Here is a 24,534-nt window from a genome sequence, read left to right as displayed (position 1 = left end):
GGACCCTTCACTGGATGTAGAGATTCTGGGAAGTTCATAACAGTATATTCCAAAACAACACGCAAATCAAAAAAAAAGGGCAGCCTTCAAAATTGGTCCTTCTCTGACTATTGCAATGGGGTTTGTTGTTAAACCGTTCTTGGAATTGTGGCACTCTGAGATGCTCTGTCACTGGGAAGCAGCCCTTCCCACTGTCAGTGCCTCCTTTTGTTGTTCCTCAGACCACCAGCTCCTTCAAGCTAGGGTTACCATGTCTCCTCTTTTTCCAGGAGACGTCCTCCTTTTCAGTGGTAAAATCTGAGACGAATTGCAGTTATTTGCTCTGAACGGTCATCATAACTGTCATAGTGTCCTCTTTTTCATTCTTCAAAATAAGGCAACCCTACAAAATAAGAATGTTCTTCGCTCCTGTGCTAAGCAGAAGCTTAGCAGCTTGGCTCATGCATCTTGCTTGACAAAATGGAGATGCGGCTAGGAGCATAGGCATGACTGAAATGGTAGTGGGACTTGCTTCTGATTTTGGGTTTTAGTTTCTTCATTTGTTTTAACTGAGGTTCATCTCTTTTATACATGCAATAATCTTGGACACAGCTAAGGAGTGTTCCTCTGCCCCAGAATGGCCACATCACTTTTTGAATCAATACGAAGAAAGGTACATTAGAAAGAAACACAAGGATCTCTTCTGTAGGCTCACCTGTGCCACCCCACCGAGCCACAGAAGGAACCTCTGACTGGCATCTTCTCTTCGTTAAACCCAAGTTGACAGCCATCCAGAAGAAACAAACAAAACCATTTTTGGACTGAATATTCTTTATTGGGCCTGCAATATTTCATTCAGAAAACAGCCTGGAGCTTCAAAAACACACTTTGGAGGAGGTGGGGGAGGTATTGTGGTACTCAAATCAGGATGAGGAAGAAATTCAATTTTGTATGCATATTAATGAGAAACTAACTCATTTGCACTTTCCAGACCAATATGCAAACTAAAACCCACCTAGCCTTCAAATTTCACATTTCTCAGAATTTTGCAGTGTAGTTCTTCAACCAAACAGCGTATACGAAAATGCATTCATGAGAGTAAAGTGTATATATTAGGGATAATAACATACTATGTATATTGTTCCAACTGCCTGCAAAAGTTGTGTTTAATAGGGTAAATTCATGCTAAATGTCGGCAGATTTTCATTTTATTTTTTAAATGAGAAACTTAAAAGCACTGAAATTTGACAGATTTGTCCATTCCAGTGCCGAAATGCTCATGGCATGAAACCTTCAAGGTGGCTGGCATGTAAAGAGAGCTCAGGAGAGAAACCTCATAAAGGGAATGCTGGAGATCATGGGTAGCAGGAGGAGGAAGAAACTCTTCAACAGGATATGGCTGGCACTAGGTATTGTTGTTGCTTTAGGAGTTGTGGCTGGTTTCCAAGTTGTGGCTGATGCGGAATTTCTGTCTCGTTAAGGATTACGCAGTGTCTGCTTCTTTTGCAGCAGGGACACATGTTATTGTTTTGATATTGTAGGGGATTCCTCCAATTGTCAATGCATAGTTTTCTACACCACACATATTGCTTGTTCCACAACCATGCAGGACGAACGTCTTGGCACCTGCAGGTAAATATGGGGATCATCAGCAGGTGTCAGTGGTAGCTGCTCTAGGAAAACAAATGGGGCATGGCCCCTTCAATGTCAATCTGCCCTCACCCAGCCCCCACCGGCCTGCCTTCTGACTCACAACCAGTCCAACGGATGAGCTTCACCATCAGCTTCCTTTTCCTTAGGGGCATTGCCTCTTGTAGATCGGAACAGGGAGGAAGATGGGTACAAAACTAGGACTAGTTACTCTGCCTGCCATGGGCTCTACCTATGGTCGGTCCTATGCTAATTGATTGTAGAACCTTATATTTTCAGAATTTGTATTTCTATATAGTAGTTGCCTGGGGTCCCATGGTGCCCAGTCAGTATGTTTTGCAGAGCACCCAGCCACCTTTATAGCAAACTGAAAGGAAAAACAGGGAAAGGGACCTGCCAAAAAATGAACCTGGGGCTCAGACCTGTGAGACCACGAGTGTCTGTTCCTCAGCCACAGTGGAAAGAATTTTGCAACAATTGGGATCCATCCATTCTTAACCTGGGCCTGGGCTGGATTGGGGAGGAGAGGAAGAGGCAGATGAGAAAAACAGATATGGGCGAAAGTGGTTCAACTTGGGGACACTTGGCAAATTCTCATTTTTTATTTATTTCACGGGTTTCTATCTGAGCCTGTGATTCTCCCTGAGCTATAACTCCTTCTGGGGTGCAGTCTGTCCGCCCAGACCACATCCATAAGCAGCCTACGCATCACCCTCCTTTGGGGCTAGAACACTTGCTTGCCTGGACAGAAGAGAAGGATGGCTGCATGTTGTGCATGTGAAATGGGGGGGGGGACCTCAATGTTTTTGCTCCACCCACTTCTGATTCTGCTCCACTCATCACGGGCACCTGACCTCTGGTAAGCAAATTTATATAATTGTTAAATATTTATAGCACCCTTCTTCTCAAAAGAGCTTGGGTCAGTCAACACATCCACAATTTATTTTTACTTTTATTGTTGTTGTTTTTTTAAAAGAATTAATCCTCCATCTGAAAAAGGTATCCCACCTTTACTGCTAGGAGCTCAAGGTGACATATTTGGTTGTCACAACCATCAACATATTATAGTGGTACCTTGGGTAAAGAACTTAATTCGTTCTGGAGGTCTGTTCTTAACCTGAAACTGTTATTAACCTGAGGTACCACTTTAGCTAATGGGGCCTCCCGTCGCCACCATGTAATTTCTGTTCTCACCCTGAAGCAAAGTTCTTAACCTGAGGTACTATTTCTGGATTAGTGGAGTCTGTAACCTGAAGCATCTGTAACCCGAGGTACCACTGTATTTTATGTTCACAACATGGCTGCCATGGTGTCCAACTGCGCTAGGGAGAAAAAGAAACCTCTTTCCTATCCAAGCATGCATTTCCAATAATAAACCCGCTACTTATTTTCCGATGCCAAGTGCCTCTCCGTGTGACTGCATCAAAGTAAGCCTCCTCTCCTAACAATAATTCAGAAGCTGAAAACCTCCAAGCTGTGTGCTAACTCTGCACACCAGTCAATAGTATTCAGAGTCATATTTCTTCAACACTGGTTGCAAAAGAAAGCCCATGTGGCTTATCATTATGCTGAATCTGTCTAATACTTTTTGAAGGCCATCCGGTGTGGTGGCCATCATCACTACGTCTTGTAGGACCAGTTCCCATCATTCAACTAAGCACTGGGTGACAAAGTATTTTCTTTTGCCCATCTGAAATGTTCCAACATTTAGCTTCTAAATGTTCCAAGTTCTACTCAAATGAGAAGGACTTATGTGAATGGGCCCAGACTCAATCCCACACTCAAAACTTTAGTGCTCCAAAGGATGATGCACACATGCCATTAGCGCCTTATCATGGGTGCAATCCCACCATGCTCTGGCACAGCACTTGTTCATTTCAATGATGCTTGCACCAGAGAACATCCTGGAAGATGGTTCCCCAAGAGTCAGGGCTGCAAGTCTCTTGCTCTGCTGCCTGAGATAGTCATCTCATCTTGCCTGGTGGTTGGTCCACCTCTAGATCCTCCAGAGGCAGCATTCCCCTCCCACCTGCTCTCCCCATCCCACGGAATCCCTCCTCCTTTGGTTAGTCCCTTCAGGGTTACCAGAGCCTCCTTCTACAGTGATGCAATTCCTTTGACCATCTGTGCATAAGACCGGTCCATCCGTGCACTCCTTCTCCGTCTGAGCATAACATCCTTTTGGGCAAGTGAGCCCATTCTCAGTCCAAGGAGCTTGAAGAGCTAGGAAGCAAAGAAGAAAGAAGCAAATGGTCATATATGGAAGGTTTTTACCTAAGAATCTCCAAAGAGCCCCGCTGGATCATTGACAGGCCTGCTTCACACAGACACAGCAGCCGCAGCCTTCCTGATGCATTCACACAACCACCCACTGAGTCCTCCCCACTCCCAGCTCTTTCTTAGCATATTCTTTGTCAGAATGAAAGAATGAGTTCTAGACACACAGGTTTGACACCTTTCCTGTCTTGTGTTAGGATGAAAGGTGTGGAGGTACCAAAACTTCCTCCACTCCACCCTGTTCCTGCCAAGTTTTTAAAGCAAATTGTGCATGTTTTCATCATTCTGAAACCAAGGGCCCCTCCAGACTGGTGTTTTATCGCAGGTTCATTTGTGCAACATGTTCTTCAAACTATAACACTGCATTAGTGATGGATTTCTCCTGGTTTCATTTCTTCTGTGATGCTTCTCTAGTTCTACAGCATTCTACTGTGGGATGAAAATAAACCAGGACATTTGTGGTATGAAAAACGATGGGATTTCAGCTAGAAGTAATGGGATGTGCAGTGATTAGAAATTAAGCAGTATGACCATGCACATACAAATGGTATTGAGAATGGAATAGTGTGTGACTGCCCCAGTAGCATCATGGGCACAAATCATTCTGAATGCACCATAAAAAGAACTTCTGGAGTGGCTCATGTCTGCAATTCTGATATCATAGAGGGGTAGGTTATGACATACAGGTCCAATTTAACTTTGCGTTGCACCCATCTTCAGTACAGCAAGCAGAGCTGGAGCGCAAATGTTTCTCTTTTCCTATGGTGATGTTATAAGCATTGGCACAAGAATCACTTTTTCCACATGAATAGGTTGTTGTGTCAAACTCGGTGCCTGTTTACCGGAAGAAGAGAAAGACAAACAACAGGTCAGGAGAGCTCATTCCCCAGAATCCTTCATTCTCTGCTGAACTCTATGGTCTCCGCTCTGCCTTGCCCTTCCATCCTTTCCAAGTTCTCCCAAAGGAATATGGCTCAGTGGAGTAGAGCCTCCATCTTGCTGAAGAAACTCTGGAAGTTCCAGATCAATGGTGAAGAACCTCAGGTCTGTGGACCAAAGGGAACCTCTTTCTGTATCTGACCTTTCAGAACTGGCCCAATCCACACCCCTTACCAACTTTGTTTGAGTGTGTTTGCCTGGCTGGTATATGTCATTGAAATCTGATAATGATTTCTGTTTTCCTTGACCGAGTGGAAGATAGAGAGAGAGATGGGTGTTTGTGGGCAGAACCTAGCCTATAAAGCTAAAATTGGTAGAGGAGAAAGAATGGGGTACTTCCTGTCCAAGCCTCAGTCTGCCCTCTGCTGGCATCCACCTGTTCAAGGAGGACCCACTATATTTTCCTGATGAAAATAGGGACCCCCTATTCTATTATTATTATTATTTATTATACTATTTATACCCTGCCCATCTGACTGGGTTGCCCCAGCCACTCTGGGCAGCTTCCAACATATATAGAAACATAAATAAACATTTTTTTAAAAAACCTTCCGTATACAGAGCTGCCTTCAGATGTCTTCTAAAGGCTGTATAGTTACTTATCTCCTTGGTTTGGGGGTCGGATAACTCCATACCCTCCAACATTTATCCAGTGAAAATAGGGACGGCACAAGGAAATGCAGGACATTCCAGGGTCAAATCAGAAACCGGGGTAGCTTCTGTAAATCTAGGACTGTCCCTGGAAAATAGGGAAACTTGGAGGGTCCAACTCCTCCTTAGTCTCAGGGTTGTCCATTTCAGAACTCAGCTGGGAGCAGGAGATGGGGATGAAAGTAGAATGATTTGGCACTGCCCATCATTGGCCTTCTTCCATACCAGTCCTAATGGGCACCAGCCTCCATTGGATAGATTGTGGCACAGCGTGGAGGATGTCACCAGGCAAGGCCAACACCTCCCTTACCAAGCGTTGTGCTCTGGTCCCTGATGAGCACGCAGGCATTGAAACCGCTGGCACAGTCCGAAGCGTTAGAAACTTCTGCTCCTTGTACACACTTCAAGACAGCTGGAAGAAGAGAGAAGGGCATCATTCAACAATGCGACTGAAGAACCCTCATGCATTGGACAAAATGGGGAAGGCCCGTGTCCCATTCAGTGCGTAATGCTGACTCTGGGCAAAGTTTTTCCTAGAGTGCACATCGCAGTGTGAAATGTGTCCTGCTGGATAAGAACTTGGCTGTGTACACACCATACATTTAAAGTTTATTTAAAACACACGACACACACACACACACCCAATCCCGGGAACTGTAATTTGCCCCTCACAGAACAACGATTCCCAGCACCCTGAACCAACTACAGTTCCCATTATTATTTGGGGAATGTCATGTGCTTTACATGAAGGTTGTCATAATTTACAAATTTTAATGCACATGTGTTTTCTAGCTAATCAAAATGCCATCTTGGGTGAATGGGGGAAGAAAGCAGGAAATTATGTCAACTTTGAACAATCTATTTCCATTCCTTCTTCCTCCCATAGGAGACAGTGATGGCCTCCAACTTTAAAAGAGGATTAAAGAAATTCAGATAGGAGAAGATTCTCAATGGTGACTCAGTGTGACGGCTATGCTTTCTGTCTACCGCGAAGGCAGCAATGCCTCTGGAAGCCCGTTTCTGGGAATCACAAGGGAAGAGAGTGCTGCTGCAGGTCTTAGTTATGGGATTCCCATAGGCATCTGGCTGAGAACAGGATTGTGGACAATATGGGCTACTGGCCTGATCCTGCAGGCTATTCCTGTGTTTTTCTACCAAACACAGAGTTAAAGGTAAGGGGACCCCTGACCGTTAGGTCCAGTCACAGACGACTCTGGGGTTGCGGTGCTCATCTCGCTTTATTCGCTGAGGGAGCCGGCATACAGCTTTGGAGTCATGTGGCCAGCATGACTAAGCCACTTCTGGCAAACCAGAGCAGCGCACGGAAATGCCGTTTACCTTCCCACTGGAGTGGTACCTATTTATCTACTTGCACTTCGTGCTTTCGAACTGCTAGGTTGGCAGGAGCAGGAACCAAGCAACGGGAGCTCACCCCATCACGGGGATTCGAACTGCCGACGTTCTCACAGCACCACCCGTGTCCCACCAAATACAGAATCTAGCCCTTAATTGATTATTGATTGATAGATTACTTAATTTCTATGCTGCTTAATATATTAAAATTATCTCTAAAGGCAAAGGAGCCAATTCCTAGGGGGCAAGGTCCCTTTGCCCTCCCCCCATAAAATATGTCGGGGGAGGCCCCCCCCCAAGAAGATGGGCATTGCCATTCAAATGCTGTGTGTGCACCATGTCATGTGATTGATCATGCGGGGGGGTTACCTGCCCCTCCCCAATATTTTATTCAAGTTGGGGCCCCCCTTGCTATGAGGTGTATAAAAAGCCGAAGCAACAACAGACAACTTAAAGAAAACATTACAAAAATACACAGTTCAATATAAAAACGTTACATTAGTATAACATTACTAATATATATATATATATATATATATATATATATATATATAATCAGAAGCAATTCCTTTCAATCTCTTTTTTATATATATAAATTTTATTAGTTTTTTAACATATCATTTTCAACAGTAATTAAACATACTTTTACATCTTATTCAATTTTTTTGACTTCCATCAGTCCTGTCTGAAAATTTTCCAATCTAATCTCTTAGTATGCATTTCTTATTTTCCCTATTACATTTCAAACTCATAACCAATATCTCTATCTTTTTCTACTTTGAAACACTTCGTATATTTCTCCTTACAAAACTTCTTATAGTCCTACCTACTAGCTTAATTTGTTGATTACAGTTGCTCTTCAAATAATTCAACAATTCCTTTCATTTTCAGCATCTTGGTTCTCATCCAGGGTCCAAACACACCCTCAGCTCACCCACAAAAGTCGCAATCAGAACAGCGGCCATTGAGCTAGTCTCTCACTATAGACTTGCTTTTCATGGGCAAGCCCAAGGTCAATGGTACTTCCTCAGGCTTCCCACAGCTGTGTCCCATTCAGCTGCCCTTTCCACACCCAGTTCAAGGTACAGCAGATGTATTAAGTCTCCCAGGGGGTCCAAAGGATGGGGAAAGTTTCTCCCTGCACTCACAGCTCTTTCTTCACCCTCTGTCCCCTCCTCGTTCTCAAGCTGCCATACAGCTCGGCTCTTCTTTTTGCCAAGAGATTCTCTTGTGGTAAGAAAGTTCTCTGCAAAGTTTTTAACCCTCCAAGATTAGCATTAAACGATGGCACAGTTGGTATGTGATTCCAATTTTGTCCCTGACCACATAGTAGGAAAACAGATCCGATGAAGGATATTTGGAAAAAGAAAAAGAAAAAGAAAAAATTTTACATGGCAGATCCTGTGCATGCTGCTTCTGTAAAATGGGGTGCACAGCTGGCATTTGAGTGCTGTATAGAGATGGTGTACTAACAAACACCACTCTTCTGTGTCATTAAGAGGGGCACATTCCCCTTCCCACCCCACCTCATGCCATCAATGGCCCCAGTCCCACCACTGGCTACAGTACATTGAGATTTTGTCAAGAAAGCCAAGAGAAGATCAATCAGCAGTAGAAAACGACCAAGGCAATAGCATTTTGCTAGTTTCACGGCAGGTGACATAGCTACCTAGTGTGTGTGTGTGTGTGTGTGTGTGATTTTGTAGCTTTATATTCTGATTTTATCCTGTGAACTGCCCTGAGACTGAGGGTATAGGGCAATGCAATAAATAAACAAACAAACAAATAAATAAATCTCATGCAAAATATGCCTCCCAATGCTAGTTCTACTGGACTTAACCTTCCAGAGGTCCTTTACCATTACCTTTTTACCTACTATGAATAGACCTTTGGAAGTTAGCAGACATGACTTAGGCTCATCCATTGCAGTATGCATACTCCGAGTAGCACTTAGCTGAATACTGTATATTTCAGCCAACACCTTTAGAATTTACAGCAGATTACTCCCAGTCTATGATTCTATGATTCCCCATCACCAAAGGCATCCACTCAAAAGCTAGCGTGGAAGTCCAAATTGGGGGGGGGACGGGACACTAGCTCTTGCATGCACCTCAGCTCTTCCTTTTCCTAAAGATCAGCCTGTGGCAGGAACAATCTGTGCAAACTTTTTAACCCTCAAACGATGGCCCAGTTGATATGCCATTCCATAGTACTGGTCTTCCATTCTGTCCCTAACAGCATAGTAGGAAAATGGATGTGATCAATGATAAATAACTTACATGTATCCGCAGAGGCAACTAAGAGTGGCGAAAGAAGGCAGAGCACAAGGAGAGGCACCATAGTGTCGTAAGGTAGGGCTAAGGTCCTTGCTGAACTTGACTGCTTCTTGTGCCCAGATGTATGGGCAAAGGACGTTTTATAGATGGGTCTGCTGTAACATCTTTTAGGGAGTTGCTCCAATGAACCACAGTAAAAGGAGTGTTGTGTAGTGTAAATACCCATAAAGAAAATGGGTGGAGATGCTTCTCTTATTGTGCAAGGACTTCCTGGAACGAACGGTGGATTCTGACAACAAATTTGGCAAAACTGATGCCAACTGATGCATTTCTAGCTTTAGGAATGTTTGGCATGTACCTTACATATTATTACTTATTCCATTTATTCCCTCACTCCTCTATGGATCCTCAAGCAGGCAGGCAGGCAGGAGTGTTCTTTTATTCTAACAACAACCCTGTGAGGTAGGTTCAGCTGAGAGATAGTGTGTAGCCCAGGGGTCGGCATGGTTTACCTCGCATGGGCGGGTTCACTCCAGCGGAGATCCCTCCATGGGCCGGATCACGATTTTCGCTGTCTGTATCTGTGCAGATGCGATTTCCAGTGCCGCAGAAGCGAGTCCCCGTGCCACGCTGTGCCAGTTTAGCGCAGTGTGCAGGGACTCACCAAGCGGGCAGCTTGGTTTGGAGGCAGCTCGAGGGCCGGTTAAATGACCTCTGTGGGCCACTTGTGGCCCATGGGCCTTGGGTTGCCAACCCCTGGGGTAGCCCAAAGTGCATCACTCAAGGAGTTTCATAGATGAGTGGAGATCTGGACCCACGTCTTCCTCACCCTGCCATATTATCATTTATTGCCTGCTATGTTCTGAAATTAGTGTAGGCAGCACCAGAAAACAGGGAAAGTTCAGAGATGAGCCTCAAAAATCAAGGATGGCGAGCCTGTGGCCCTCTGGATTTTGATATGGATGCAGCTTCCATCATCCCTAACCATTAGCCATGCTGGCTGGAACTGACAGGAACTCCAGTTCAACAACACCTGGAGGGTGACACGTTTTGCCACCCCACACTTGGCTCCATGCTCATTCTCCTCTGCCCCCAGATTGTTTGGAATATGTGGGGTCACCCCCAAAAAATATGGAGGACCCAGAAGAGTGGGGGCCCTAGGATTTGGTATCCCTGGTGTGCGTGTGTTTGCGTGTATGTGTGGAGTCGTTTTGGGGTGGGATTGCTTTTTACTGAAGCAAAAGACAGGCAGAACCATGAGTGACATTGGCTGGGTCAGGGACTGGACAGAGGAATAGTGAGGCAGATGAAAGGCAAAGTGGGAAATTGTGGGAGAAAAGGAGGAGGCAGAGCCGGAGCAGTTGGCTGACACGTTGTCACTAGATTCAGGTAGGTAGCCGTGTTGGTTTGACGTAGTAAAAATATATTAAAAAAATAAAAAAATTGTCCAGTAGCACCTTAGAGACCAACTAAGTTTGTTCTTGATATAAGCTTTTGTGTGCATGCACACTTCTTCAGATAGTTGTCACTAGAAAGCATTCCAGGCCCGCCTTCTCCCAGAACCTGGCAGGCCTTGAAAGTAGGGGAGCAAAGGGCTTGGAGACAAATGACCCTACGCGGCCAACATAAGGTGGGTGCTGCTGCTGACAATTGAGGAAGTTGAGAGAAGGGGGGGGAGAGATTTTCTTGGAGCAACACCATTACTCCAAGAAGCTGCATTTCTAAGCCTCCCTCTGTGAATATTGAATAAAATATTTTGGTAAGAACTTTCCCTGTCTCATCTATTCCTTGCAGCCTTCTGTGGGGGGATCAGGTTCCCTGACGCCTGATAGGCTGTGACTTGAAGAACGTGTTCTTGGGCTTCCTTTTCACTCCTCCTTGCCATTGCTTTTTCCACATGTGATATGTCTTTTTAGGGTGTGTAGCCTGAATGCAGGAACCATCTTAGTCAAGATTTTTATACAGTGGTGCCGTCAGGTTACAGAAGCTTCAGGTTACAGACCCCACTAACCCAGAAATAGTACCTCGGGTAAAGAACTTTGCTTCAGGATGAGAACAGAAATCGTGCTCTGGCGGCACAGCGGCAGCAGGAGGCCCCATTAGCTAAAGTGGTGCCTCAGGTTAAGAACAGTTTCAGGTTAAGAATGGACCCCCAGAACAAATTAAGTTCTTAACCCGAGGTACCACTGTAGTCCACTGTTTTGGCTAAAGGCCAAGGTATAAATGCCATAAGCAAACAAAAAAATCTCCACCAGCCATTTTGTGGGTCACCTGCTCCATTACGTGACATATCTACCCACTTCCTGTTTGGCAGCCAAACCAGGAAGTTCGTTGGGTCTTTCATGGGCTGCTGTCTCTGTTTTCCCCTTAGTGTGACATGTGTTACCAAGCCCTAGATGAAACTAAGGGCTTATTCACACTTCCCCTGGTCCCTCAACTTTCCCGATGGGAAGCAGCTCTTTAGCACACAATTGGAGCAAATGGCAATTGGGTTTTTCCCCCCAGATGGATGTTTGTTTTGATTGAGCACTAAAGAGCAGATTTTCCATGCAAAAGGAGTGAGGTAAGGGGACAACCGCTCAGACCACTTGGACCCATGTTTTCTAGGCAGGGAACAAGCAGATATGTGGATGAGCCCTAAACCCATGTCCGCACAGTACGCTTCCCCCAAACATTTCTGGGAGTGGTTAAAGGTGCTGAGAGTTGTTAGGAGACACCAAATCCCAACCCAGAGCTCCAATTTCTGTGTTCCCTGAGGAGAGGGGTGGAGAACTGTAGCTCTGTGTCGAGAAAAGGGAGTCTCCAAACAATTCTCTGCCCTCTTAAACTATAGCCCCCTGAATTCTTTGGGGGAGACAATGGGTGTTTGGCATCATAGTGGTTCAGGAGTGGCTTGGACTGGCACTATTGAGAAAGGGATGAAGACAGTGGCCTGTGTCTGAGGGAGTCTCTCCTTTGACAAAGGATTTGTTGATCGCCCAACTCATGGGCAATCGTTTTCCAACCCTGATGCAGACCTCCTTACTTCTGCTGCAGAAAGCTGAGCTGCACTATGTCCTTGGATCTTGCTGTTACTGTTCAACTGGCATGAATTCAGGCCATTCCTCTAGGTTCAGAGATTGACTCCCAAAACAGAAGTGCTGGATTTACTGCCTGGCAATAAAACTGCCATTGTTGCCCGTATCACAGTCCCCTGGCTTTGTTGCAAATGCAAACAGGGTTGTAGCCTTTGGCACAGTCAGCCTCTGACGTTGGCCTCACTGGGCACCTACTGAAGCCCACACCCCACTTGCAGTCCCCTGACTAGCTCTATGCATGATAGTCAGATGATTGTTGCTCTGGGTGGGGTTTCAGTCCCTCTGGTGCAGCAGCTAAGAAGCTTGAGGATAGGGACAGGGAAGACATCCCATTCAACTTCTACCTCAGTTTCTGCCGTGTGGTAACAAGTTTCTAGGGGGTTCCAGGCACTCACCCAAGATTTGTGTTTTTCCATTGGAAAATCAGGACACAGCAGAGTCTGCAATGTCTTAGAAATATGGTTTATTCACACATATTTGCACCTAAAACCTTCAGTGGAGGAAGTGCAGAATATGACACCCCAAGAGTATCTCTCATTGCTCCTCTCATAGCTATAGCAAGCTTGGCTCCACCCCATCACTTGATGGATCCAAATGGTTTCCAGAGAGTGGCAGGGGATGGATCTCTCGGTGGCATTTGATACCATCAATCATAACATCCTTCTGGACTATCCAGAGGAGCTGGGGGCAATGTTATACAATGTTCCACTCCTTCCTCCTGGGCTGTGTCCAGAAAGTGGTGATGGGGGATGAGCGGGGTATAAATATTATTATTATTATTATTATTATTATTATTATTATTATTATTATTCCCATGTTGATGGCCTTTCAACTGATTCCAGTGACCCACTGGAATGCAGAGTTAACCAGGGCTATGAACTGTCTGGCTCCGAAGCACCCTCTCCAATTGTATGGAGCCTGGACAGCCCCCTGGTTTTCTGCAGAGCTGAGGGCAATGAAACATTCGTTGAGATGACTAGAGTGCTGGTGGTGGAAAACTCATTCTGAATCGAACCGGAAATGGGTTAGAGCTCAATGTCAAGCCTATCAAGTGGTGACAGCGACAGTGAAGAGGACCTTCTTCACTGCCTCTATTGCATCTGCAGAAGGGAAACTCTTTCAGGTGGTTCGTAATCTAACAGAACCACTTTTGCTATCAGGGCCTAGTAAGGATCCCAAGATCTCCTGCAATGATTTTGCAACTTTTTTGCAGATAAAGTCTCTCAGATTCGGAAAGAGATAGACTCCACCATGGGAGCAGGGCCGGGGGAGAGTACTAGAGTCCTGTCTGGTCAAGTTGCATGGGATCAATTCCAATCTGTTACCTCCAAGGATGTGGACAGGTTGCTTGGACGAGTGAAACCAACCATCTGTCTCCTTGATCCTTGCCCATCCTGGCTCATAAAAGTCAGCCAGAAAGGGCTGGGTGATGGGCTCTGTGGGGTGGTGAATGCTTCCCTCTATGAGGGAGCCTTCCCAGACCCACTGAAAGAGGTGGTTATTAAACCATTTCTTTAAAAAACATCTTTGGTCCCGGCCAATATGGGCAACTATTGCCCAGTCTCAAATCTTCCATTCTTGGGCAAGGTGAGTGAGCGGTTGGTTGCGGAACAACTCCAGGCATGCCTGAAGGATGCAAACCATTTGGATCCCTTCCATTTGGGATTCAGGCCCCATCATGGGACTGAAACTGCCTTGGTTGTGCTGGTCTATGATCTCTAGTGAGCTAGGGACAAAGGTGAAAGCTGTTTCCTAGTTCAGCTGGATCTCTCAGTGGCCTTTGATACCATCAACCATGACATCCTTCTGAACCATTTAAAGGAGCTGGGAGCTGGGGCACTGTTATACAGTGGCTCTGTTCCTTCCTCCTGGGCCATGTCCAGAAAGTGGTGTTGAGGGATGAGTGTTCAGACCCCTGGGCTCTCACATATGGGTTCCCTCAGGGTTCTGTCCTCTCCTCCATGCTTTTTAATACCTATATGAAGCTGCTAGGAGAGATCATCAGGGGGGTTGTGCTGACTGTTCATCAGTATGCAGATGATACCCAGCTCTACCTCTTTTTCAAATCAAAACAAGTGAAGGCAGTGAATGTCATGTGTGAATGTATGGAGGCGGTTGGAGGATGGATGGCATATAACAGATTGAGGTTGAATCCTGACAAGGCAGAAGTACTGTTTATGGGGGATAGGGGGCAGGCTGGTGTGGGGAACTCCCTGCTTCTGAATGGGGTAACTATGCCCCTGAAGAACTATGTGCGCAGCCTGGGAGTCATTTCAGACTCACAGCTGTCCATGGAGGCGCAGGTTAATTCTGTGTCCAGGGCAGCTGTCTACCAGCTCCATCTGGTATGCAGGCTGAGATCCTACCTGCCCCAGACTGTCTTGCCAGAGTGCTGCATGCTCTAGTTCTCTCCTGCTTGGACTACTGCAATGTGCTCTATGTGGGGCTACCTTTGAAGGTGACCTGGAAACTACAACTAATCCAGAATGTGGCAGCTAGCCTGGTGACTGGGAGTGGCCAATGAGACCACATAACACTGGGCCTGAAAGACCTACATTGGCTTCCAGTATGTTTCCAAGCACAATTCAAAGTGTTGGTGCTGACCTTTAAAGCACTAAACCACTTTCAGCCCAGTATACCTGAAGGAGCGTCTCCACCCCCATCATCCAGCCAGGACACTGAGGGCCTTCTGGCGGTTCCCTCACTGTAAGAAGTGAGGTTGCAGGGAACCAGGCAGAGGGCCTTCTCAGTAGTGGTGCCTGCCAGATATCAAGGAAATAAAGAACTATCTGACTTTTGGAAGACATTGGAAAGGAGTCCTGTTTAGGGAAGTTTTTGATTTTTGTTGTTTTACCGTGTTTTTAATATTTTGTTGATAGCCATCCAGAGTGGCTAGGGAAACCCAGCCAAATGGGTGGGGTAGGAAGAAGAAGAAGAAGAAGAAGAAGAAGAAGAAGAAGAAGAAGAAGAAGAAGAAGTTGTAGTTGCTACTGCTGCTATTATTGTTGTTATTATTATTAACAAGTCATGTCCCCCAGTCTCTCAGTGCATTTTTTACATTTTTTAAAAAAACAAAAACGTAAGGTGGTCATAGTTGCAGGATTGCACAGGAAGATTTCCAGTGCGCCATCAGAAACCTAGTTTTGCATGAATAAATGGGAGTTGGAGGTTAATAACTGTGGGGTAAGGAAAGGAAGCTTGGGGGATTAATGTAGAGGGAATGATAATGAGATTGGTGAATGGTGTCAGCAGGAAGAAAGATGTTTGTGTGTTTCTATGCTAGCCTAACCCACTTATAGTACTGCAAAAACTTTAGAGCAATGCAAACTGGAAAAGGTAACATACAGATCTTCACCCATCCCTCTAACCACCCCACTTCCTCCTGCTCCTCCTCCTGCTCCTCCTCCTCCTCCTCCTCTTCTTCTTCTTCTTTAAAAAAATATTTTTTATTAAAGATTTTCTACTTCTGATTTTGAGTTTAGGTTTTCTAACTCTTTAAATGAGATTCCTCTCTTTTTATATACAGTGGTACCTCAGGTTACAGACACTTCAGGTTACAGACGCTTCAGGTTACAGGCTCCACTAACCCAGAAATAGTACCTCGGGTTAAGAACTTTGTTTCAGGTTGAGAACAGAAATCACGCGGCTGTGGCAGGAGGGCCCCATTAGCTAAAGTGGTGCTTCAGGTTAAGAACATTTTCAGGTTAAGAACGGACCTGCAGAACAAATTAAGTTCTTAACCTGAGGTACCACTGTATACAATAATTTCAGACATAGCTAATGAATTGTTTTATTTTGTATCCCCCCCCCCCACAGAATGGTTGAATCACTTTTAAAATCAATACAAAGAAAGGTATATTATGAAGAAACACGAGGACCTCTTGTAGCACCCCATCCAGCCATGCAAGGAGCCTCTGGTTGGGACCTTCACTGGAGTAAATTATTGCTGATAACCATCCGGAAGAAACAAACAAAACCATTTTTGGACTCAATATTCTTTATTGGGCCTGCAATCTTTCATTCACGAAACAGTCTGGAACTTCAAAAACACACTTTGGAGGAGGTGGGGGGAAGTATTGTGGTACTCAAGTCAGGATGAGGAAGAAATTCAATTTTGTCTGCATGTTAATGAGAAACTAATAATGAGAAACTAATATTTCCAGACCAATATGCAACCTAAAACTCAGCCTTCAAATTTCACGTTTCTCATAATTTTGCAATGTAGTTCTTCAACCAAACAGTGTATACAAAAATGTATTTATGTGAGGAAAGTGCATATATTAGGGATAATAGCATTCTGTGTCTATTGTTCAAACTGCATGCAAACGTTGTGTTTATTAGGGTAAATCCATGCTAAAATGTGAGCAGATTTGCAATAGTTTTTTTAAGAAGCTAATTGCCGTAGAAATGTTGAGAACTGAATTTAAGGTTAAAAAATTGAGAAACTTAATAGCACTGAAATTTGACAGATTTGTCCATTCCAGTGCCAGAATGCTCATGGCATGAAACCTTCAAAGTGGCTGGCATGGAAAGAGAGCTCAGGATAGAAACCTCATAAAGGGAATGCTGGAGATCATGGGTAGCAAGAGAAGGAAGGAATTCTTCCCCAAGGTATGGTTGGCAAAAAATTTTGTTCTTGCTTTAGGAGTTGTGACTGGTTTCTGAGTTGTGGCTGATGCAGAACTTCTGGCTGGTTAATTATTTGCAGCTGGTGCTGGCTTTTCGGCATCGACACATGATATTTTATCCATTTTGTAGGGGATTCCTGCAATTGTCACTTCATAGTTCTCTACATCGCACATATTGCTTGTTCCACAACCATGCAGGACGAACTTCTTGGCACCTGCAGGTAAATATGGGGATCATCAGCAGATGTCAGTGGCGACTGCTCTAGTACAGCAAATGGGGCACGACCCCTTGCATTTCTGTCTGCCCTCACCCAGCCCCCATCAGCCTGCCTTCTGACTCACAACCAGGCCAAGCCTGACCCTCCTCCTCCCTTCCTAATTCCCTTCAGGGTTACCAGAGCTTCCTGTTGCACTGATGCAACTCATTTGACCATCTGTGCATGAGACCCGTCCACCCTTGCATTTCTCCTCCGTCTGAGCATAACATCCAGTTGGACAAGTGTACCCATTCTGAGTCCAAGTAGTTGGAAGAACTAGGAAACAAAGAAGGAAGAAGCAAATTGTCATACATGGAAAGTTTTTACATAAGAATCTCCAAAGAGCCCCACTGGATCATTGACAGGCCTGCTTCACACAGACACAGCAGCCGCAGCCTTCCTGATGCATTCACACAACCACCCACTGAGTCCTCCCCCCCCCCCAGCTCTTGGCTAGCATATTCTTTGTCAGAATGAAAGAATGAGGTCTAGAGACACAGGTTTGACACCTTTCCTGTCTTGTGTTAGGATGAAAGGTGTGGAGGGACTAAAACTTCCTCCACTCCACCCTGTTCCTGCCAAGTTTCAAAAGCAAATTGTGTATGTTTTCATCATTCTGAAACCAAGGGCCCCTCCAGACTGGTGTTTTATTGCGGGTTCATTTGTGCAACATGTTCTTCAAACTATAACACTGCATTAGTGGTGGATTTCTCCTGGTTTCATTTGTCCTGTGGTGTTTCCTACTGCATTATTGCTGACTGGAGGGGCTGTGGAGCAACAGAAGTGAGACGAAAATAAACCAGGACATTTGTGGCATGAAAGGTGATGGGCTTTCAGCAGGAAGTAATGGGATGTGCACTGATTGGAAATGAAGCAGTATGACCAGCCCAATACCTCTGCACATGCAAACAGTATTGAGAGTGGAATTGTGTGTGACTGGCCCCATAGCCTCATGGGCACAAATCATCCTGAATGCACTATAAAAAGAACTTTGGGAGGGGTCCAGGTTTGCAATTCTGATATCAGAGAGGGGCAGGTGATGACTTACTTCCCCAATCTAAGTTTTTGTTGCACCCATCTTCAGTACAGCAAGCGGAGCTGGAGCGTAAATGTTTCCCGTCTCCTATGGTGATGGTAAAAGCCTTGGCACATGAATCATTTTTCCCACATGTATAGAATGTTGTAGTAAACTTGACCCCTGTATACCAGAAAAGGAAAAAGACAAACAACATGTCAGGAGAGCTCATTCCCCAGAATCCTTCATTCTCTGCCGAACTCTGTGGTCTCCGCTCTGCCTTGCCTTTCCATCTGTTCCACGTTCTCCCAAGGGAATATGGCTTGCTGGAGTACAAGCGCCTCCATCTTGCTGAATTAAGCTTTGGAAGTTCCAGATCAATGGTGAAGAACCTCAGTTCTGTGGGTCAAAAGCAACCTCTTTCTGTTTCTGACCGTTCAGAAACGGCCCAATCCACACCCCTTACCAACTTCATTTTACATCCACCTTGAGTGTGTTTCCCTGGCTGGTATATGTATTTGAAATCTGACAATGATTCTTGTTTTACGTGACTCGATGAAAGATAGAGAGAGAGATGGGTGTTTCTGAGTGGAACCTAGCCTATAAAGCTAAAATTTACATTTATTGTTTGCCCACTCTTGGTGGGCAGTGGTAGAGGAGAAAGTCCTGGTATGGGATACTTCCTTTTCTATGATTATTATTATTATTATTATTATTATTATTATTATTATTATTATACCCTACCCATCTGACTGGGTTGCCCCAGCCACTCTGGGTAGCTTCCAACATATATAAAAACATAATAAAACATTTACAAACTTCCCTATGCAGGGCGGTCTTCAGATGTCTTCTAAAGGTTGCATGGTTACTTATCTCCTTGGTTCAGGGGTCGGATAACTCCATACCCTCCAACATTTATTCAGTGAAAATAGGGGCATCCTAAGGAAATGCAGGACATTCCAGGATCAAATCAGAAACCGGGGCAGCTTCTGTAAATCCGGGACTGTCCCTGCAAAATAGGGAAACTTGGAGGGTCTGCTACCAGCTTCCAACTCCTTCTTAGTCTCAGAGTTGTCCCTTGCAGAACTCAGCTGGGAGCAGGAGATGGGGACGAAAGTAGAATGATTTGGCTCTGCCCATCATTGGCCTTCTTCCATACCAGTCCTAATGGGCACCAGACTCCATTGGATAGATTGTGGCACAGTGTGGAGCATGCCACCAGGCAAGGCCAACATCTTCCTTACCAAACATTGTGCTCTCATCCTTGATGACCACGCAGGCATCCAAACCACTGGCACAGTCTGAAACCTCAGAACCTTCAGTTCCTTGTTGACACTTAAAGGCTGGAAGAAGAAAGTAAAGGCTGAACAAAATTATATCGGAGTGAAGACATAACAAATATAATGGGAGAAGTTCTGCTGTGGCTCTGTGATTGGAGGAGCCTCCCCCCCCCCTTGAGAGGACAATTAGGACAATGGGGGCGGTTAAATACCTCAGAAAAAATAAGGGGGCAGACGACGGAGATAAATATACATACAAAAATTAAATATTTGGGAATATAGTTGATATACAAGAATATTAAGATATTTAAAGACAATAATGAGAAAATTTGGAAAAGAAATAAAAAGGAATTTAGAAATTTGGGGAAGAATGAATTTGTCATTGTTAGAAAGAATTTCAGCGACTGAGATGAATGTATTGCCAAAAATGTTGTTTTTATTCCAATCAATCCCGGTGAGAAGAGCAATTCGAGCTGCTTCAAAGAATGGCAAAAAGATATTTCAAAATTTATATGGAAAGGGAAGAAACCAAGAATAAAATATAAACTACGTACTAACAGACATCAAAGATAGAGGAGGTTTCTCTCTACCGGATTTAAGATTATATTATGAAACATCTTGCATCTGCTGGATCCAGGATTGGATAAAAGCAAAAGATACAGATTTGCTAGATTTAGAAGGCCATGACAATAGATTTGGCTGGCATGCGTATATATAGTACGATAAGGCAAAATTACATAAATGATTTTGGAATCATATAATAAGAAAATCAGTTTTTTAAGTCTGGGAGAAATATAAAGATCTCTCAGAACAAAAAACGAAACAAAACACCATGGTGGTTCTCCACGCTAGAAGCAATATCTCTTAAAAAAATGAATCTGAGGACAAATTGGTCAACATATAGATAATCAGTTAAAATTAAAGGAGTTTGTAAAAGTCAGAGAAATGGTTACAGATTGGTTACAATATTTTCAGTTAAATGAAACCTTTAAAAATGGTAAAAAGAAAGGATTTAGCTATGAAGTGTCAAGATTTCAGAGAGAGATAATAGACCATACCAAATTACTGTCAAAAATGTATAATCTGCTCTTGGAATGGAATACCAAAGAGGAACAGGTCAAATCTGTCATGATAAAATGGGCAAAAGATGTGGCACACAATATACAAATGATAGACTGGGAAAGGCTCTGGAAGAGAGATCTGAAATTTATGGCATGTACCTCATTGAAAGAAAACCATATGAAAATGATGTACCGGTGGTATCTAACCCCGGTTGAATTAGCAAAGATTTATTGAACAAGATTAAATATGTGTTGGAAATGTAAAGAAGTAGAAGGTACCTTTTATCATACGTGGTGGAAATGGAAGGTTGGATAGCAATTCCTTTCATTCTCAGCCTCCGGGTTCTCACCCAGGGTCCAAACACACCCTCAGCTCACCCACAAAAGTCTCACAATCAGAACAGCAGCCATCGATCTAGTCTCTCACTATAGACTTGCTTTTCATGGACAAGCCCAAGGTCAATGGGTAGGTCTTAGTTGTGGGATTCCCATAGGCTGAGAATAGGATTGTGGACAATATGGGCTACTGGCCTGATCCTGCAGGCTCTTCCTGTGTTTTTCTACTAAATACAGAGGTAAAGGGACCCCTGAGTGTTAGGTCCAGTCGTGGACGACTCTGAGGTTGCGGGGCTCATCTCGCTTTATTGGCCGAGGGAGCCGGCGTACACAGTGGCGTAGCGTGGGTTTGTCAGCACCCGGGGCAAGGCAAGTAATTTGCGCCACCTAACCTGTGGATTTGCACCCCCTAACCCGTGGATTTGCACCCCCTAACCCTAACCCCCAGATGTTGCGCCCGGTGCAGCCGGGCCCCCCTGCACCCCCCACGCTACGCCACTGGGCGTACAGCTTTTGGGTCATGTGGCCAGCATGACTAAGCTGCTTCTGGCGAACCAGAGCAGCGCACAAAAATGCCGTTTATCTTCCCACTGGAGCGGTACCTATTTATCTACTTGCACTTCATGCTTTCGAACTGCTACGTTGGCAGGAGAAGGGACCGAGCAACGGGAGCTCACCCTGTCATGGGGATTCGAACTGCTGACCTTCTGATCGGCAAGCCCTAGGCTCTGTGGTTTAACCCACAGCCCCCCTTGCTATAAGGTGTATAAAAAGCTGAAGCAACAGCAGACAAAGAAAACATTACAAAAATACAGAGTTACATATAAAAACATTACATTAATATAACATTACTAATATATATATAAATCAATAGCAATTCCTTTCGATCTCTTTTTTATATATATATAAATTTTATTAGTTTTTAACATATCATTTTCAACAGTAATTAAACATACTTTTACATCTTATTCAATTTTTTTGACTTCCATCAGTCCTGTCTGAAAATTTTCCTTCTTAGTATGCATTTCTTATTTTCCCTATTACATTTCAAACTCATAACCAATATCTCTATCTTTTTCTGCTTTGTAACACTTTGTATATTTCTCCTTACAAAAATTCTTGTAGTCCTACTAGCTTAATTTGTTGATTACAGTTGCTCTTCAAATAATTCAACAATTCCTTTCATTTTCAGCCTCTTGGTTCTCACCCAGGTTCCAAACACACCCTCAGCTCACCCACAAAAGTCACAATCAGAACAGCGGCCACTGATCTAGTCTCTCACTATAGACTTGCATTTCATGGGCAAGCCCAAGGTCAATGGTACTTCCTTAGGTTTCACACAGCTGTGTCCCATTGAGCTGCCCTCTCCACACCCAGTTCAAGGTACAGCAGATGTGCTAAATCTCCCAGGGGGTCCAAAGGATGGGGAAAGTTTCTCCCTCCACTCACAGCTCTTTCTTCACCCTCTGTCCCCTCCTCGTTTTCAAGCTGGCATACAGATCCTCCTGTGGTAAGAAAGTTCTCTGCAAAGTTTTTAACCCTCTGAGATAAGCATCAAATGATGGCACAGTTGGTATGTGATTCCAAAGTACTAGCCTTTCATTTTGTCCTTAATAGCATCATAGGAAAAGAGATGTCATCAATGATAAATAACTTACGTGGATCCACAGAGGCAACTAAGAGTGGCGAAAGAAGGCAGAGCACAAGGAGAGGCACCATGGTGTCGTAAGGTAGGGCTAAGGTCCTTGCTGAGCTTGAGTGCTTCTTGCGCCCAGATGTATGGGCAAAGGACGTTTTATAGATGGGTCTGCTGTAACATCTTTTAGGGAGTTGCTCCAATGAACCACAGTAAAAGGAGTGTTGTGTAGTGTAAATACCCATAAAGAAAATGGGTGGAGATGCCTCTCTTATTGTGCCAGGACTTCCTGGAATGAACGGTGGATTCTGACGACAAATTTGGCAAAACTGATGCCAACTTGAGGCATTTCTAGCTTTAGGAATGTTTGGCATGTACCTTACATATTATTACTTATTCCATTTATTCCCCGCTCCTCTATGGATCCTCAAGCAGGCAGGAAGGCAGGGGTGCTCTTTTATTCTAACAACAACCCAGGTAGATTCGGCTGAGAGATAGTGTGTAGCCCAAAGTACATCACCCAAGGAGTTTCATGGATGAGTGGAGATCTGGCTCCAGGTCTTCCTCATCCTGCCATATTATCATTTATTGCCTGCTGTGTTCTGAGATTAGTGCAGCCAGCTCCAGAAAACAGGGGAAGTTCAGAGAGGAGCCTCAAAACTCAAGGATGGCGAGCCTGTGGCCCTCTGGATTTTGATATGGATGCAGCTTCCATCATCCCTAACCATTAGCCATGCTGGCTGGGAATGACGGGAACTGCAGTCCAGCAACACCTGGAGGGTGACAAATTCGCTACCCCAGCTCAAGTTCAAAAAGTTTGAGGAACACTTCTCTCTCAAGCCTCATCTGGTGAGGATCCTATCCAGCAGCAACATAGAAGGACTATATGGTAGAAGGTGTCTCATCCTCTTGAGAGTGAAGGCGCTCTTAGCTCTGCTCCTGAAGATTGTTGTTGGTGTGTGTGTGTGTGTGAGTGTGTCAGAGGGGCCAGATTGCTCTGAAGATTGGGGACGGGTGATGACACACGCATGATGTCAGGATACCGGGAGGAATCAGGGAGTGGTGTCAGGTGTCATGGAATCCGATCCCCACTCCCACCCCCCATTGTAGGCTGCCAAGAATAGATAGGACAAGGATAGTTCTTACCAATGTCTATTATTCAATAATTACAAAGAGAGGATTAGAAATGCAGCCTCTTGGAGCAATGGTGTTGCTCTGAGTAATCTCCACCCCACTTCTCTCCTCATTCATCAACAGCACCACCCACCTTACGGTGCCCGCTTAGGGCCATTTCCTCCGAGCCTTTTGCTTTCCTACTTTCAGTGCTCGCCGGGTTCTGGGAGAAGGCGGGCCTGGAATGCTTTCTAGTGATAACGTGTCAGCCAGCTGCTCCGGCTCTGCTTACCCCTCCTCCTCTTCCATTATTTCCCAAATTTGCCCCTCGTGTGCCTCTGAGCCGTAACCTTCCTCAAACAACTGTTGTAAATCTATACTGTCTTCCTCTTCTCTGGAAGGTTCAGGAGGGGGAGGTGATCTCCACCATTCCTCCTCTGTCCAGTCCTGACAGGTGGAGGCAAATGCAGCGGCAGTGCGGATTCAGTGGCCAGCGGTTCCTCCTCTCTCATGTTCAGCCTTCTCCCCCTCCTCTGCCACTGGATGGGTGCTGCTTCCCCCTTCTTCCCCTCCGCAGCAGGAGGAGGAGCCAGCCACTGAAGCCGAACCACACGTGGCTCTGTGCTCAGTCTCCTCTGTCCCCTAATTGTTTGGAACATTGGGGGGGTCACCCACCAAAATATGGGGCACCCAGAAGAGCAGGGGCCCTAGGATTTGGCACCCCTGGTGTGTGCGTGTTTGCGTGTATGTGTGGAGTCGTTTTGGGGTGGGATTGCATTTTATTGAAGCAAAAGGCAGGCAAAACCATGAGTGACATTGGCTGGGCCAGGGACTGGACAGAGGAATAGTGGTGGACACCACCTCCCTAGCCTGAACCTTCCAGAGAAGAAGAAGACCGTAAAGATTTACAACAGTGGTTTGCGGGGGGGGGGTCATAGCTCAGAGGAGGATGAAAGGCAAAGTTGGGAAATTATGGGAGAAGAGGAGGAGGCAGAGCTGGAGCAGC

At 45.0% G+C, this 24,534-nt stretch overlaps 2 protein-coding genes across 2 annotated transcripts; both read right to left on the bottom strand.

Moving 5' to 3' along the window:
* Positions 1-821: 821 nt before the first annotated feature.
* On the bottom strand, positions 822-22,551 carry LOC308590158 (phospholipase A2 inhibitor and Ly6/PLAUR domain-containing protein-like). Its single transcript, XM_081199920.1, has 6 exons — positions 22,438-22,551; positions 19,347-19,445; positions 18,136-18,285; positions 17,226-17,363; positions 16,379-17,045; positions 822-983 (listed from the first exon to the last, which is right to left on the bottom strand). The coding sequence occupies exons 1-5, from the start codon at positions 22,496-22,498 to the stop codon at positions 16,897-16,899; spliced, it is 597 nt and encodes a 198-aa protein (XP_081056046.1). The 5' UTR covers positions 22,499-22,551; the 3' UTR covers positions 822-983; positions 16,379-16,896.
* Positions 981-9,232, bottom strand: LOC308590159 (phospholipase A2 inhibitor and Ly6/PLAUR domain-containing protein-like). The gene is made up of 5 exons (XM_081199921.1): positions 9,129-9,232; positions 5,807-5,908; positions 4,591-4,740; positions 3,715-3,852; positions 981-1,605 (listed from the first exon to the last, which is right to left on the bottom strand). The coding sequence occupies exons 1-5, from the start codon at positions 9,187-9,189 to the stop codon at positions 1,463-1,465; spliced, it is 594 nt and encodes a 197-aa protein (XP_081056047.1). The 5' UTR covers positions 9,190-9,232; the 3' UTR covers positions 981-1,462.
* Positions 22,552-24,534: the final 1,983 nt, after the last annotated feature.

The sequence above is a fragment of the Podarcis bocagei genome, assembly GCF_964188305.1.
Source record: "Podarcis bocagei genome assembly, chromosome: 7".
NCBI lineage: Eukaryota > Metazoa > Chordata > Lepidosauria > Squamata > Lacertidae > Podarcis > Podarcis bocagei.
Note: the sequence above shows the minus strand (reverse complement) of the source record. Positions and strands in the feature narration are given on the sequence as shown.

Bases quoted from the DNA above. Each gene is read 5' to 3' on its own strand.
- LOC308590159 (XM_081199921.1), bottom strand. From the start codon at position 9,189: ATGGTGCCTCTCCTTGTGCTCTGCCTTCTTTCGCCACTCTTAGTTGCC. The intron at 5,909-9,128 runs GTAAGTTATTTA...CTCTTCTTCCAG, and splicing joins AGTTGCCTCTGCGGATACAT to CTGTCTTGAAGTGTGTACAA. The intron at 4,741-5,806 runs GTAAGGGAGGTG...TCCGGTAAACAG, and splicing joins GGACCAGAGCACAACGCTTG to GCACCGAGTTTGACACAACA.
- LOC308590158 (XM_081199920.1), bottom strand. From the start codon at position 22,498: ATGGTGCCTCTCCTTGTGCTCTGCCTTCTTTCGCCACTCTTAGTTGCC. The intron at 18,286-19,346 runs GTAAGGAAGATG...TCTGGTATACAG, and splicing joins GGATGAGAGCACAATGTTTG to GGGTCAAGTTTACTACAACA. The intron at 17,364-18,135 runs GTAAGTCATCAC...TTTGTTTCCTAG, and splicing joins CAAAAACTTAGATTGGGGAA to TTCTTCCAACTACTTGGACT.